General features: G+C 38.6%; 1 protein-coding gene across 3 annotated transcripts in view; it reads right to left on the bottom strand.

Annotated features, from left to right (window-relative positions):
- The window catches only part of PTPRN2 (protein tyrosine phosphatase receptor type N2), a 665,329-nt gene that overhangs the window by 12,073 nt on the left and 635,050 nt on the right, over positions 1–18,206 (bottom strand). For 2 of the 3 annotated variants that reach the window (XM_054817056.1, XM_054817058.1), the window contains 2 exons: positions 13,401–13,454; positions 11,283–11,347 (listed from right to left, as the gene is read on the bottom strand). In XM_054817056.1, coding sequence (XP_054673031.1) covers positions 11,283–11,347; positions 13,401–13,454 — 119 coding nt within the window. Of the gene's footprint in view, positions 1–3,696; positions 10,070–11,282; positions 11,348–13,400; positions 13,455–18,206 lie in introns of those variants that run through there. The other variant, XM_054817057.1, reaches the window with a different exon arrangement.

Here is an 18,206-nt window from a genome sequence, read left to right as displayed (position 1 = left end):
CATAGAAACACGGGTGTAAGTTGAATTCCCTTTTCCTCCTGCAATAAATAATAAGCTAGCCAAATTCTGCTGCAGTAGGCTCCGTGAGGTGACCAGCAGCAGCTCGCAATATTTAAAACCATTATGAATTACCTAATGCTAGTTTTATGACTATAATATTGAAATCTTCCCTCTCTTCTCCTCCCCCTAAACATGGCAGGGGACCCATTCTGATCAGCACAAGACACATGAGAAACGCTCGGTGGAGGATAATCCCTTCCACATTGTAGCAGCATTGCTGGTGCTGCGATGGTACAGGAATATGACGGACAAAGTTTGTCAAGAGGGGTAACATCTTTTAATGTATCGGCTGGGAAGACAAAATGAAGGTACATCATTAAAAAGTGGTTTTCAGGTTCAGCACACTACAGAGCCTGTGCATCTAAAAATGTGTGGGTTTTTTTTTTTTTTTTCCTAAGAACAACCAGCATTTGTTACAGAAATGTATGAAAATTTTGGCTTAATGAAGGCAAGCTTTGAGATTTTATTTTTGTGTAATAGGCTTGAACATACTTGCACTGAAAGCAAAGTCAAAAGTTCTATAATATTCATTGCTAATGAAAAGTGCAGTGTAGATTCTGTGAGACTGATAGAATTTTATATTAAAGGACTGTATTAAAAGGAATATTTTAGATTCTAGATGCTCTGAATTTTCTGTGTATTTATAAAAATAAAATGATCCTTAAATACTTCATCAAAGCAGTTATTTGTGGGGGGTTTCTTTTTAAATAACCCAAACTGAAGAGTTTTCTTTGCGATGTTTCACAAATACATCTCACTCATAAATATTAAATTAAAAAGGATTTTTCTAGCTTGGAACAACTTTCAGATCTACCGGCATATATCCTCAAAAAGCTACGACTATAACTCTGCAGAACGGCTATAAATTTGTTACTGTGAGTCCTAAAGGATGGCTTGGTCATTAGGTTGCTATGTTTAGATACATTTGAATTCTCTTCCAGACTGAGACTCTGACTTCCTGCACCACTTTGGTTAAATCATTAAATTCACCTTTTGTTTCACACCATCATTTACAAAATGAACCATCTTTTTCCTACCTACTAAGTTGTTCTGAAGGCAAATCCATTAATGATTACAAGGTACTTGGACACTAGAGACGTGAGGACCTAGATAGATACTCTTATTTTTTTCCTGAGTACCCTTTGCACTATTCTCAGCCCTCTCTCTGTTCCTCTTGATCATAAAGTGATCACAAAGCTGAATATATGATGTAGGAGTCATGCTGAGCGGTTGTAAATGTGGGTTTATTAGCACTGTTACCATTTCTCCTTAAGGAGATGATGATGATCTGTGTGGGAATAAGCATTTATCCCAACAGAAAGAAAAGGATTACTAAGGGGAATACAGAAATGACCTGTCAAGTGCCTTTCTTTTTGCGGCAATAAGTATTCAGTTTCATTCTAGTCAGATATTGCCCGCTTAATGCATCTTTTTATATTTATTATATTGTATAGATTTTGAATTAGGCCTTGAAGGGCAAAGGAACTTGTTAGGTCAGATTAAAAACTAGCTTATTAAAATCTCGAAGGAAGAGTCTCTAATACAGCTCTTTCCACTGCCGTTGCTAGAAGCTGAGAAAGATCCAATTAATATTTGCAAGATGCTGCTGATCGGCAGCCTTTTAGCCTCAGTCACGCACGGTGCAGTATTTGCAGGCAGTCGGGAACGCCGTGGAAGAATCACTTGTAATATTATGAAATAGCAAAAATACATGCGAGAAAGAAAATAAGGGCAAAAATACAGTGTCAGCAAGGACAATCAGCTGTCTCATCACAGCGTGTCTGTGTTTAGGAAGAATACAAGTGATTTTCATGTTTGGGTGATGGCTGCATGACTCATGACTAAAAGTGATGCTTCATGGTCAAAGCAAAGTTGGGCACAGCAGCTTTATGCTGCTTTTCTTCCCTCCCTGCGTGAGGACTCTGACAAATAGGCTGTCTTGGGTTTAGTACAACATTTTCTGGCCCTTTTCTGTGGGTCAGCTTTGCCTTAGCAAGGAGGTAGACAGTGAACTGTAGAGACCCAAGGACAGAAACCTCCTAAAGAAGGACAGCCAGTAACTAGATCCAGGTCTGCCAGGAGCCTAATACGCAAAAAGGGCCCATCTATACTGCTGGTGGGATACTGTATAGAAACAGGAGGGGGCTCTCTGGGGAGTTAGGAGGGTAAATCAGCACTCATGGACTATTACACTGTCATAGCTATGTTGTTTCCAATGCCCAAGCTAGCTGGACATAGCACAGATATGCTATAGATCTGCAATGCTCCTAAAGCCCTAGATGCCTCCAGCTTCCCACTGACAACTTCTAAAGGACAGCTCACGTAGCTGCTCCAGCAAGTGTTTGCCCCATTGAGTACTTAATGTTGCAGTGAAACATTTAATCACACCATATGAGGGGCAAACTCAATCTGATTAAAGAAGAAAGGGTCATAACTGGGGGGAGTGTAACACCACTTCTTCACTGACCATTAGTTTTAATGGCATACCAGTAATATTTACTAACTAGCTTAGTCTCAAAGGCCCAGACTCATCTCATCTACTCCAGCCATCCTTGAAGTTCGAATTGGAGTTAGTCATCTCCTCTCCCAACAGCTAAGAGAGAGAAGGGAAGCTCTGATGGGCAATTCATTTGCCTGAGAATTATCCTCCAGAGGTGCGTATCATTCTCCATTGATGACTGAGGAGACCTAGACAACTAGGTTAGGTGAGATGCTTAACGCTAGGTGCTTTATATGGCTAAAGTTAGCCGAAATGAACCTGGGTTGAAAAGATTTGAGTTTATGCACTGCAGTTTCAGGCTCCTGAATGTTAGAATCTGCCAAATCTAACGGTGTTTGAGATCTGTGTTTTGTGTCCGTTGCCTTTCCCTTGTTCTTCACCCCCTAGTTTGGCAATCTTGATGGAAATGGCAAAAGGAAAAGCAACATGGAACCGCAATGGAAGGATAAACCAGTTGCAGTATAGTGTGGGGAAGGCCATGGAAGCAAAAAACACTTTGTAAGAGTAACTGCTGGTTGTAGAGTGCTCTGCTGCAAAGAAACAAGAGTATTTTCTTGCTTCAACTTGCATTGTCTGAGTGTCCATTAAATAAAAACACTTGTAAATATTAGAGTTAAAAAAGACAGCTGAACAACAGCTAGAAACCACAAAAATAAAAGCAATTTTCATTTGTAGTTATCCAGATTGCTGCTGCTGTAGCTGCTGGAGTTCTGCTATTGGCCAGGAAGATCATTTGATGCTTTTCACGGAAAGAGAAAAGCATCAGCAAAAACCTAGTGAGGGACACACTTTTAAAGATAACAAAAAAGATAAATGTATTCAGGCTGGCATTTTCATTAAAAGCTTATTCTTTCTCTGAGATGAACAAAATCTGTGTGCGTGCATGTACATAGTTAGGGATGGACCCAATGTATACTTGAATCTGTGAACTGTTCGTAATTTCAGACAAAATACCTAAGTGCTTCTATACACCTAACAATGACCCAAACTAAAATTTCACTACTTTTATTAACCCCCCCCCCACAAAACAACCACAACAAAAAACCCCAATGGGCAAAGCAAGCATATAAATGGAGAAGGGAGTACTTTAATAAAAGTGAAGCAATGAAAATTATTGTGACAGTCATACACACAACAGCGTATACATTACAAAATGTGTTATTGTTTACACATTTAATATTAATACTTGAAAACTGCATGTTATAAATGTAAGTGATGTGGCTTTGTCAGTACACAATCCAAAGGAAGGTGATACTGAAGATGGAACACCTAGGAATAGCTTAATATTTTAAAAACTGCTACAGGAAAATAATGTTTCTAAGCTTACACTGATTTCAGCAGTCTTGTAGAGATGGAAATTCACTACCAACATGTCAGTTTTTAAGCTAATATCCTTTGTCAATGCAGAAAAAAACATGCAGAAACCACTCACTGTAACTGAATGCAAATGGATGCTAATTTCAGGCCCAATCCTTCCTCACTTCCACTATGCATGAGAATAGCTCCTATCACATTCTATGCCATATAGGAATTGTTCCTCTTTTACATCTAGATTTCCCCCAACCTCCTCAGAAGTTAAAAGTAAAAGGAACACATCTAAATTACTACATGCAAAAAATAGAAGTTAATGAGTTGTATTCCATATGGGGTAAGATATTCCATAATCAGCTATGGTCACTCTAGAAAATAACAGTGTGTGCATCTAAATTTAACTTACACGTCCATGCACAAGCACACACACGTGCACATGCAAAGGGTAATGATAGCAAGAACTGTGGATGTGCTGCTACTGCCTACTTAGAGGTGTTCCCCAGTATCAGCTTCCATAGAGTTCTACACAATTTGCTTCTTTTAATACTTCTTCCAGAAACCGCTGGTGAATTACCTGAAAGGCAGTTCATCTCCACGTGCTGAATCAAACATGAGCAAAGTTAAGACTGCAAACATTACATTTCTGAAAACACACCTCAGTTTGCCCTGAAACATCTTGGAGTCCCCTTTGGAAAACATGAATTTTCTTTACAGGGGACACAGAAGTAGCTCGCCCACATGCATCTATTAAATTGTAAGAGCTACATTTTACATTACTTTCATTTTACGTTGCACGTAGGTGGCAATGCTTTCACAAGACAGTACATGGAGTGACCTGAATAAAAGATGCAACTATTACAGATTCATTCTTTAATGGAGTTTATCCTTAAAAGTGACTAAACTGGTCCAGCTATAGAAGTTGCAGAATAATTACACTTTAGTTAGGTAATATACATTGTACCCTTTACGGCCAGAAGACTACCATCTGGTCAATTAAACACTTCTCTTCAAATCCTTCTATGGACTGCTGCATGAGATTAGCGACAAAAAAAGTAGTTCTTTACTCTATATATAAACCTCCTTTTCCAAACATTTGCCCAGCTGCTTCTTGAACTGATAGCACAGTACTTCTATGACCAGCTTTTCCACTTTTCCATATTCTAACCTACCCATTGTGTGAAAAAATGCCGCCCAAATTCCTTATCTGCTTGTCTCCTCCTTAGTTTCAGTCAATGACCTCTTGTTTTCAAATTAGTCACTATCTCAAGCTGCTTACTGACATCAATACATTCCTTTCAGGGTCTTCTAACGCTCTATGGGGACCCCCCTTCGCGCTCCCTTTCCCAAGGAATAGCCCATGTCTGATCAGTCTTTCTTCACAATTCATTTGCCCCAAACCCTGAATAATTAGGGTTGCTTTCCACCACAATTTCCTAGTCCCAATTCTTTTCCAATAAAATCCCCATAACAGCAAATAACTCAAGAAATATGGCTCTTTTAGAGTAATCCCTGAACACTAAACTATATAAAAAGGAAAAAAGCCAAAGAAATCACACCAATAACTTGTTCACTTTCTGTTTGAAATCTCTACATGCCATAAAGGAAACCATCTAAAAATGCAGTCCATGCAACATACATTAGGAAACATCAACCAACACCACCTTCCCCATGGTCACTAATTCATTTCAGAACAGGAGCTTGTAGAACACGCTACTTTTGTATCTTCATTTTATGAACTATTAATTGATGAGTCTATAGTGTCTATAATGTGTCAAAGGCTTTAAAGACTTATACATCAAAATGTGTTTTGCAAAGGAAATAAACACCATTTTAAACAGCTTGTTCTAAATAGTGAGAGTTCCCTCAGCATCACAGGCTGGACCGTAAAAAAATGTCCTATACATTCCCTATACACTTTTGCGTGTAGCTGGGGGCCCAGCTCTCATTGTGATTAATTATCTTCTGGGAAAGGTTGCAAGAATGAGCGCTATTTGCCTAATTGTGTTTCCAGGGTAACTCATTACATAAAAGTTACAATACATAAATGCAGCTCATTTGAAAACTCGGCCTTATAACATATTATATGTTTACACGGACACTAAGAAATTCCTTCAGAAATTGAAACAGCAACATTTCAGATTGACGTGGTTAGCATTATTACTGCTGAGAACTGAGGCAGTCCTGCGGATAGCACAATAGCGCACAAAGCAAAACCTAATTTTTTTGCTTTACCAGCTTTCATTTTTTTTCCTTTTTCCTGGAGATAATAATGTATCCCACCTAAATCTCAAAGACCAGCAACGTGATCGATTCAAACTTAGAACATGAAAACAATTAAATTTTTAAGTCCTAAATTTTTCTGCCATAATTTTTTCTCCAGAATACCACCTATTTCTAATCCCACTTCTTGCCCTCTTACCATTAAATACCAGTTAAAAAAAAGTAATCTTTCTTTTACACTACATATTCTCTCAACTACTGTATGACATGTAGTACGTTAAGTTTTATTTTCATGGGAGAATCTGGATCCTGGGCTGAAATATTCCCTCGTTCACCAAAAACATGTCAGAAGTAGTCTGCTCTACACTTGTATCAGTGCAACGGAACAATAGAATTTTCTCAGACTTTGCATAAGGACTCAAAAATAAGCAGATTGAATCCATTTTAACAGGAATATGGGCAAGCATTTTCTTTCATAAAATCCCTTCAGAGAGGAGCTAACCACACAACTTCATTATGATTGTTAAATCCACACAGCAGATAAGCGAAACCTCAGCAAGGGTTCAGATTAGCCAAAATCATTTGATCACGATGAGTCAGAAGGCGAATTAAGGAATCTTTTGTTTTGCCTTAAAATGTCACGGTATAAACTGCATCTGCTCAGGAGCTGACTCACAAGACCCTCAGACAATAGGGTAGCGGGGGCAAGGAAAGGACTTGGGGAGATAACCTCCGCAGCCAGCCCAGGCCAGAGCCGTGTGCTCATCAATTATAATCCAAGCTTTTGAATGCGAGAGAATAAACCGTTGGTTCGGCTTTGCTAAATCGAATCTTTTTGCTGGGTTTTAGAATTTGGAAATCAATACTTTAAAAGGATTTTAAAATTCGTATTTGCCTTCCCTTTGACTCATCTCGTTCCAGCTAGTTCAAACACAAGAAAATGGATGGTCAGCAAACCCCAAGCAGCTGCTGGTTGGATTAATATCTAAAAATCAAACTATTTTCTACACTATCCAAGCCTCTCAGTTCAGAAAAATGAAAGTGGGAAGACTCATAATCTCATTTTTTTTCTTTTTCGTGCCAGAAACACTCAATAAAAATGTCTTGCAATATATCAAACTTTTAGTCACTACAATAAGCCTGCAGGAAAGACAAGAAATGAGAAAATTCTCAACTTTTCTCTAGATCACACAAAAAGAAAACAACCTGATCAGCTCTGAGTTACTGTGAGTTTGGGGTGAGGAAGGAATATCAAGTAGACTAAATCAAAATCATTTTATCCTCCCCAGTCACAAAGGATAAAACTTGTAAATACATCAAGAACGTTGAAATTCTCAGCAGAAATCAGCCTCAGAAAAACAGTCTCTGTCAAAAATCCAGCAAGCATTGTTATCTACAAAAACAATCCATTATCATTTTCTGTATTTATTTAAATCATGGAAGTGCACATGGAGTTGAAATAAATCACTTCTCAACTTCTCACTCAAAACTAAAGCTTGTCCTAAGCTGTCTGATGGGGAAATGAGAGGTGACTGGGTAACTGTCTTAAAATTGTAACAACCATGTAAAAAGAGTATCATAGTTAATTAATCATCATACTTAAATCACGTTAAATAGTATTTAAACGTGCTACTGTAAGGGCAGATTCAACACCGTTTCATTTTTGTTATTACTTTGATGGGTATAGGATCAGGGTCTCTGCAGACGAATCTAGCAAGAAAAACAATTACAATAATAAACTACATGATAAATAGCAGCACTAAGTTACTGGAACAACTAAACAAAAGGATACACTTGCACTTAAAACTTTCTGCTGCCATGACACCGGAATGATAGCACTGAATAGACACCGTTGTTCTCTGTTCCAGTATCTAATAAGATTATTTAATGTGGCTGTTTGGAGTGAATGCACAGATGCAGTCATTACATTTACTGTACAGAGGATAGTGAAATTCATTAAGCCCCGACCCAACAGGAAATCCTTCCTGCTGCTGTGCAGAGCCGGAGGGAGTCCCGCAGGCCGTGGCTCTCACAGGCAGCTGGGGGCCGGGACGCTGGTTGCTGAGCAAGGGCTCCGGCAAGCTCCCTGCGAGCTCTCCCGTGTGCTCCCGCCTGCATAACCCCGAAGGGACACTTCCACCCTTGGTACAACTGTTACCGTCCCGCAAGCGCACTCAAATAGGGCGCTTTGCCTTTTTTTTTTTAAATTTCATTCCTGCTTTCTTGAAGGGCTTGGGGCCACCAGGCTGACATGGTGGGTGTCAAGCACAAAATCCTCCCCAACCTGTTTCCTTTTCCCCTGCTTTAGGCTTTAGGAACAGGTCCCTTGCTGGTGGTTTCCAGCATCTAAAATAATATGAGGGATGGCAACAGGCAAGATACTAGAAGATATGAATTTATAATGTGTTTAATAGACTAAGTATTAGCAGTAATTCAATGAGCAGTAGGAGAAGAAATTGCAAATGACAAAGGCATTTACAGTTAACTGTCTAAGAGAATGCAGGGAAGTAAATCATTACATGAAAAAGGAGCTCCTTTTCTCAACCTACCCTATTAAAAACCCTACTAAAGAGCCAAGGCAGTTATTGATTGCTTTCTACTTTCCCACTGCCGAAACTAAGTACTCCTCTATTTACTTTGATTTAAAAATGCATTATTGTCTACTTTCTAATAAACCAGACAGTGGAACAAGAAACTCAAATTATTCTAAGTTTATTCTTAAAAGTCCCGGGTTTTTTTGGTTTTTTTTTTTTTTTTTTGAAAGACTGAAGGCCTTAATCCTTAAAAGCCTTTTTGAAAGAAATGTTACTAGATGCTGGCCTTGCAGCTGGGCCCAGATTGAAAGTGCACTTACATTTTTATGTTTAGCACTGAAGGACTCTGAAGTTAGCCCTCGCACTCCACATAAAAGCTTTGGAAAGGGCATTCTTTGCCACTCGTGCAATTCATTCTCTAAGAAAAGGAAATGGAAAGAAAGATTTCATGTCCAGGGCTTCAGGCCTTTGATCATTTGATGAACATTGGATCCTCAACCTGGGCCTCCAGCTTCTCAGGCCAGACAAAGAGGGCCCCGGCCGCACAGGCTGGGCCTCGGTTCCCGCCCGAACAAAACCTTTGGCGGCCGCACAGTGTGACAGCCTGGGAAAGGCCCACCTCAGCAGGGCTGAGATGCCCGCTCTGCCCTTTGATCTTTCATTTAAACCCCAGCCAAAGCACCAGGTCAGGGGATTTCGCGTTGCACACCCCCATGGGCATAGGGGAGCAGGTCAAGAACAAAATGGGGGTGACCGATCTCCAAAAAGCCCTGTGACGCCTTTCTCTGGCCAGTTTCACATGACTTGTCTGGTATTGTGAAGCGCTAAGCCCACACTTAAAATGGAATTTGACATTACATGGTACAATGGAGTCAATAAATGGCATTCTTCAGTGCTTTTACAACAAAGTCAACCCTCCCTTAAGTGGCTGAAAGCCCCAAGCTAGAAAATACTTCTCATTTACTTCTTTATGCGACTAAATTGCATATACTTTAAATCTAGTTTTCATTACGGCTTCTCATTGCTGATGACTGAAATGAGCCGAACAAATACCTAACAAAGGTCTACATTAATTTTACGATGTACCATTGCTTCTATTTTTAAAAGACAAGGTTTTCATGTGGCATGTAACAAGCATTGGAAATACCTCCATATTCCTTCTCAGAGTGAAAACCTATTTTCCAATGAGCGTGAAAAACTAACCTCATCCCATTAAAAAAATTTATTTTCAGTACAGTGCTAAGGAGAAGGCAAACACACAACTTCTTTTAACATTAGCAGCAAGTTCCACAGGATGCTTGTGGGCAGAAAATTAAGTCCGTGTTTGACGAGACATGTTAACAGTCGGAATATGGAGAGGAAAAAAACGCTAAACTCTTCTTTGTAAAGGGCCAGGATGCCACTGTGTCCCACAGGGCTGGGATACGCAGGATGCAATAGATGACTGCAAGACATGGAGTGTATTTTTAAACTACATACAAAAATGCATCTATGTTAGAAGATTTTAAAAAAACTGTAAAGTGATTAGAACTCAAAGAACTAAATGTAGTTTCTCTATATAAATTAATATATGTTTTTACAATTAATCCTTTTACCTTAAAGTATGTGCATAATGCCAGATCAAGGTAGCTTAAGTACTCAGCTTAAGAAAGACAAATAACTAATATTTATTTTCAAGCTCACAAGATTTCTCTTCCTCTGAAAATGCAGTTCTATGAAATTGTGATACACACACGACCAAAGGCACGGGGCAGGGGTACAATATATGAATAATGTTACCATTATGTCTTTTCAATATATGGTCAGGTTTACATGCCTGCTTTTACCCTCCTTCCTTTTAAAGACAGTATCAGTGGTAAAACTTTGGTTTAGTTCTAACATACAAAGATTATTTCAGGGTATCTCAAGTACTTCCCACCATGAACCATTTACTGATCAACAAGAAGTAAAGGAATAGTCTCAATCTGTAGAAAATCTATAGACTTCATTTTAAACAAACAACAGTATATATTTATGTTGCAGATGATTTCCCACTTCATAAAATTGCATCTCACAGACAAGGAAACTAAGGAACAGAAAAGTTAAATATTTTTTTCAATATTGAACAGACTGTGGCAGATTAGCTGATTTATTTTCAGTCCTCTGACCCGCTCACTGCAGTCTTTTTCCTCCTAAGAGACAAATTTGCGCAGCACATGGGGCCCCGTCTGGTACCAGCTCTTCTAGGAACTTTGGTGGCAATGGGCAGCCACAACAAGAAAAGTAATTGCGTTTGACCATCATGGCTGAGTAAGTGACAGGGGACTGGGCAACAGTCATGAAGCAGCCAAGGACCTAACTCATGTCACCACTTAATAAGGATTGCACAGCCCCACAGTATCTTCTTCTAAAAACTGTAATAACTATTTTAAATGATAAAGTTAAAAAATCAAATACTTCTCAACAGCACAAAAGATACCTGCTCATTCACAAAGCATTTGCGTTCACGTTTGTTGTTTGAAATTGCTATGAAAATAAAACTTAAGAACGTTCAGGAAAGAGTACAATTTGCCTCTAATTTATTCTCAGATTTTCTGTGAATATTGCTCCCCGCGTTGTCATGGCAACACAAGCACATCTTTCAGTACCGAGGAAGTAACAAGCCTTTCGATTCTCACCTTTGGCCATTTTATTGAGAACCATGTCAATTAGAATGTAGGTTCCACTTCTTCCCGCACCATCGCTGCCAACAGAAAGGGAAAAAGAAAAAGATATAGCCTATCAATGTGCATCTGGACTCAACATGAAGGTACCTGCCCTTAATGTTATAGTTACACATGAGGAGACAGGACAGAACGAGCGGCTAAAGTACGGTACTGAGAGAGGAGAGAAAGCTTGCACTGAATTAACACAAGCTGTTCGTGGAAAATTAACTATTAGCCTGCATGGATAACAGAGATTTGTTTTGAGTTTTTAAGCCAAGTTGTGTTTATGCAATAAAAGCATTATAAACAACAGTGGAAAAGTCAGTAACCCTAAACCAGGATACCATTTCTGTTCAAAAAGTGTCATAAAATGAGCTTATAGTCACTTGTATATGAGATCGGAATAAACTAGACCAGAACATTATCCAGAATGGTCCCCAAATGTTGCAGATTGCATTTAAACACAGCGGTCACAGGGAATGTACACCGAGACCTGTCCGAGAACCAAAATATTTGATTACTGGGGGACTGCGATCTTTCTTCACTAGACATCACAAGTGATTTCTTTTTTCTTTTACGTTTCCCTTTAATTCTTCCTTAGTTGCAACAACCAGAAAAAATATTATCATGCAATTCCTGAGCAGCAGCTTTAACTTTTGTGTATCGTCAGCCCTTCCTTAGAGATGTGAGACCAAGCCTCGGGAGGGGGGAAGCTCCCTAATCTGAATGCAGCTTGTGTCCCTTTCAGAGAGCAACGTGTAATTGCCAGCGTGATGCTCTTTTAGAGCTGCTGTTAGCAAACATAATTAAGACTTTAAGTAAAAGCTTTTTTTCTTTCCCTCCCCAAAATTTTTACAAAGGTGCATGTGTGACCAATTAGACTGGTATGTAGTTTTATTAATTAAGCCATTATTTTTATTGATAGCTCAATTTGTGTACAAGAATTAATGAAAGGAAAAATAACAGAACAGCGTGAAGCACGTTATTACATTCTGTTTACTGGCAGGCTATGAAACTTAATTTTTGTTAAGTCTCTGTAGACAGAGGGTTTTTTCTTTCAGTTACTAGATCACTGCTTAGAGAAAAGGAGGTAATAGTAATAAATTTTTTTTGCTATGTCTATGAAGGGAACAAAGACACAATCTTATTAGTTAAGCTGAATAATGAGAGACAAGGCAGTGATCAGGCCCAATAAAACCAAAAACTACTATCCATCTATCACAGTAAAGGAAGAGCAAGAACCTTGAAGGCTCTTCGTTCCACATCAAAAGTTTCTTTTCTCAGGCTTCCTGAAGGCAAGGCAAACCAGCCTGCTCCAGAGCATTCACCTCTGCAGAGGGCCTCCTCGCGTCCCACGGAAGGTGACTCTGCTGAGCCACATGTGAGAAACACGTCCCCTCCCTCCTCATTCCCACCCAAAGTGGAGTGCCACATATCAAACAACCTGCCTCTTAGGAGAGCTGGTTTTCTATCTTCCTTATCTACAAGAATATTGTCCATTAATAAGTGCAACGTTCTCCTTATAACACAGAACCTCCAATGGCAAAACCCAAATGTTAACGTTATTACGGTAAAGTTTTCCATTGACCTGCCCAATAGCTTTCATGTGCATCTATCAGACTGTCAGGCCTAAAGATAATCTGTGCTTAAAGGATTACTCAATTTCTGGGTAGGTTTCCACTCCCTGGCATTGCCCTCTTCTTACCATGATCACTAAAAGCAAGTGAAGAAGAAATAAAACATAACTGTTAATAAAATAGACTAAACTGGGAGGCAATGCAAGGAACCACTACCATTTTGAAAGAGATTTATGAAATTGAAGTGCTACTTATATTGGAAAGGGTGGCCATACATTGTTAAGTCATGACACAACATCTACGAAATCATAGGAAAGGATAATTTTATTATGAAAACAGATCCTAAGTATTAATTAGCATTTAAACCCAGTTGAATTATATTTAATACCCTCAGCCTACCTTACTATCTGTTTAGTGATTCATCTAAAGCTTTAATTTGCCCATTTTGTTTATATCTATATTAAATTCTTACACATACAAATCTCTCTAAAGCTATTTTAGAAATTGTACTTGCCTGCAATGAACAACTACTGGACAAGAGCGACCCCTGTAGCACTTGTTTACTTTTCTGAAATAAAACAGACACAAAAAATTAATTAAGCATATTACATAGTGTTTCTTTAGCCACCTGTCAAAAATAAGCAACAAGAAAAAGCAAATATTGCAGTCTTTAAAGAAACGGTCAGATTGATAATTTCCTAATATAACAAGCAGTTGTTACATACATAATCTTGTTTAAAGTTTGCTCCTGCTTTGCTGCTGTAGAAATCCCAGAAAACAGCCCATTATTGCTATTGGCTAGGTAAAATAAATCATCTCTTTTCTCAAATATCTCATGCCTTAGCTCCAAAACAAAGATATCATGAGATGCTTTAATTTCAAAGCCAACTTTGAGTTCATGAGCTTGCTTAAAGAAATATTGAGGGGCATCAAACTGAAGCCAAAGTTAAAAATGGCTATTCCAGTCTACTCTGTACAATCTGTGCTGATTTGTAAAACCAGTTCTCCCCAGAAAGGCACATAACAAATTGCCTGAAGGGCTGCTCACAAAATTCTAAAATGTAATCTATTGTGGTAAAAATAACTAAAACCATCAGTAAGCTTTACTGCTTTGTTTTTTAGTGCTGAAGTCTCATGTATTTAATATTTATGCATTATTGTCTTCTCCAGCTTCCTGGTTAAACATTCTCAGTGGCAAGAGAATATATGAGAAGTCAATCAACAGAAGTACAGCTATAGAACAGGTCTGCTGATATGCAAACTCAATGAAGGAATTAACTAGTGCTGAAGCAAACCAAGATACTCAGTCTAAGAATAGAGCCCACAAAATTGGTTGAAATCTATTTAAATTGCCTTACAAAAACCAAAATCCCAAACCCCCTCTTCTGCTCTAGGATATATTTTGCATGTCAAGTATGTTACAGGCCCCAAAAACCATAAAATATGCACACATATGTTAACAAGGCAAGCTGAATAAAGGCTAGAATGAGAAAGCATTGCTTCAAGAAATCAAACCCTTTCATTCAGTTTCCTTGACGAGATGATTGAGTTTACTGGAGCTAGAAGGTCTCCTATAAAACCATTTCGCAGGGCAGCTTCCAAGGGTGCCCAGACCCTCAAACGGTCCCCAGCTCAGCGCAAATGTTACACAGGATCCTGACTGCTAAACTGAAGTGAGCTGCTGGAATTTGGCAACTGTGGTACGATGTTATTATGAATTTTAAAGCATAAGTAACCTACTGAATCATTTAGTTCTTGGCTGTTCATCTATTCACTAACATCTGTGCTGTGAAAACATGCATATATCTTTAAACATTGCTTACAGTATAGCCCGAAGATGCCTAAATTCCTAAATCTGACAGGGAGTCGGGACACCTGGAACTCAACCCAAACAGGCTACGGAGATATTGGTGATGTCGCATGAAACCGTGTTTTCACATTCTGCTTTTTATTATTCCAAATTCTAACCAAACTTGATAATAAGTTCTTGTAATGATTCCCTTTAAACAACAGAATTCAGGAATTTTTGACAATTCTTACTCTTTTGCTTACTGAAGTGAATGCAGAGACATTCTGTGTCTACTTATATTCCTTGAATGTAAGTAATTAATGCAGTGGAACAACGTTCTATGAAATAAGTGGTAAGTCATTGAGAAGCACCTGAGTTTAGAAGTTAAACGAACCATTTATATGTCCATAAACGTATATATATATGCAGGCACTACCAAGCAGAACTTCAATGACTTAAGCTGCAGTAGGGTTTTCACATGAATGAATCATTCAATTCTTGATGGTCATATTTGAGGATCAACTCCTTCTACACAACATAAAGCCTGGTATTTATTGTTTGTATTGTATAGTAAATGATATTTGAAATGTCTGTAACAACATCTGATACAGTCAGGCTGCATTCTCCTGTGTGCAGCTGGTCATCATGCCCCCACCCCCCATCACGTGCATTGCTAAAGAGTCGGTTCTGCATTTAAAGCACTAAATAAAAGCTAATAACTGCAGAGGGGTATTTACCATTTCTTTTTCTGCTTGTGTGGTTCCTTTGTTCCTTGTATGGCACCACTAATATGATATTTGCATGTTGTGACTAGCCACCTACCAAAGTCCTAATAGAATTTCAATGCCAAACTTGATCTAAACCTATCAGTAAATCAGACCTCCCAGTAAATCAGACAGCCAGAGACACATGTTAGGGAAAGACACCTTATGTTTGTCAGTTTTATTGAAGGCGTTTCAAACATTTTCATTATCACACATTTCAGAAAACACATTAAAGCAAAGGGTTTCAATCCAGCTGGTTCATAGCTTTGTCTATATATAGTTTATGAAAATATTTAGAAGTGCAGCAACATCTCATTTCATTCTTAGTTCTGGCTAATGAGAGTGAGCTGAAAATTCATCAGTAAGCAAAGTTCTTGAATGTTGAAGAAAATATATCTTTTATATATATACACATATACAGGAAGAATTAACTTAGAAAGAATGATTAGTAATACAAACCAACCCTTGGCTCATTGAGTGAAAAAGAAATCATCATGCAAACCATCAGCAAGCAAAGGTCAGAGGTCGTTAGAGGCTCAGAAAAGGGGTTTCCCACATTGTCCCTGCAGCAGAGTCACAGTTTCCAATGATCACTTTTGTGACTATGCAACTGGGCTCATATTACTAGCTGCAACATCACAAAAATGACACTGGCAACCGCTAATTAGCTGGCAAAATAAGAATTTGTCCATTTTTAAAGTGAGCAGTGTTAGTAAATGCCATTGCACACAGCGAGAAGTGATAGCATAATAGATATATATTTTAAGCAAAGCCCTCACATGTGATGCTAATTATCTTTTAGCTTAGCAGTCCCTCTTTAAAGTGTAAATGTGCTCCCTCTGGGCTCAAGAAATATTTAATTACACATATCAGTGCATGACTAACAAGCTAGTCCAGAGCAATAATGATTGGTCTATTGTTCAAAATGAAATTAGGACTCCAGAAGCATTTAAGACTGACCAGTGGTTTCTGTAGTAGCCTCACCTCTTAGGGACTGTCTTTTGCACAGATTTTTTTAAATATAAAGAATAATCTCTTTTTGGCAATTTACACCTACATTATGAACGTATGATAGATTATTCCGCAAGGTTTAATGTATCTGCTAAATGCAAAATCATCTAAAACACTGTCTGATGCACAGAAAAATGTAAGCTTTCCGTTTTCAAAGAGACTTGCAAAATTTACTTCAATAAAAATTTTAAGGTCCATATTTCCACAGACTCTGGGCAAGGTAATTTTGGGAATCCAATTTTTCTTGGTGATGAATTATAAAAAATAGAGGGTTGGTTATGTATATGCTTAATTTCATATATGTATGTGAATATATAAATATACACACATATCCATATATATATACAAACACACTGAATGCACATAAAAACATAGATTAAAAGAAATGAGAGCAGCCCCTTCCTAGCACTACCCTACTACGACTATGGTAGCGCTGTCAGATGTTTATTCTGGGGGCTTTATGACTCAGCTGTCGTAATTCAGCAGAGTTTGTACTTTAAATAGGAAGCTTCGGGTGCAAAACATGTATTGTATAAACGAATTCCAAATACATTATTTCAGCAACAGTGCATTACTTTTTTTGTCGTTAAAAAACCAGCAACATCAGATGACCAAGAAAACTGAGATTCATAGACCAGCTATTGTGCATGCCAAAATTCCTTTTCAGGCGGAATTTTACTATGCATTCAGTATTATGAGTTCATTGTACAAAATCCGCACGTAGCAAATGATTACAGTACCCTACACTGGACTGTGAATACATATTAAATGAACACTCAGAATTCAATTAAATCTTAACAGGTTCATTCCCATACTGGCTTTAAATACAAAGAATGGCAGCTCCACTACTCTTCTCATCTAGTTATAATTTTTCTTTTTCAAGGTATTGCACAACACTTCTTCAACATGGCTATTTAACCCTTACACAATGTCACTCTAAGCAGTGCTTTCTTGGCGAGGTGAACCGCGACTTACTGTAGACCTAATCCTGCAGCTCCCGCAGGGACCTCAATTTGTACTGAAGCAAATCGGAGTCGAGGTGCTCCGAACTTCAGATGTCCTGGCTGTACAGGCTCATTTAGAGTCTAGTTACAATTGCTAGCAAATTTCCCACTAACTTCAAAAAGGGCAAAATTGGACGCTCTGTTGGCTCTGTGCTGCAGCCTCGCACGGCTTAATGGAACCAGGTCAGAATTTTCACTACAGAAATTCACTACAGGCAACTTCCACAGTATCACAACCAAAGGGAAATCAACCTATAAATATCACATTTCAGTTTGAACTCAGAGGAGAAAACCTTGAAAATTCAATTACAATTTCATCTCCATCCTATGGCCGTGCTTCCTTCCTCTGCTATTGCTTTTGCGTTGCGACTCTGTAGCGTATCCTTATATTTTTACCTAGCCATAATTCCTAGCTGTACTCCGTTACTTGACCTGCACCGTGTGAGACGACTCTCTGCTTTGAAAAGCCTTGCAATACCTACAAGAATACTGATGGATGAAGGGTGGCATTTAGTCCTAAATTTTTAAGGGTAAAATTTTGCCAACAGACAACTGCGCAACCAGCTCCCGTTGGATATAAGCCAGCTTCTCCCCTCAGGTGCAGATGCGTTAACTCCGACCGGCATCAGTCAGAGCTCCCAGCACTTATTGAAAGAAACAAGTTTGGACCTTTTGAGCACTGAGCCCCTTATAATCACTTCAGGGGGTTGTAGATAATATTGTAGTACAGAGAGGAAAACACGCGATCCCAC

This window comes from Grus americana, chromosome 2, assembly GCF_028858705.1.
Source record: "Grus americana isolate bGruAme1 chromosome 2, bGruAme1.mat, whole genome shotgun sequence".
NCBI lineage: Eukaryota > Metazoa > Chordata > Aves > Gruiformes > Gruidae > Grus > Grus americana.
This window is presented reverse-complemented; position numbering and strand designations above follow the sequence as displayed.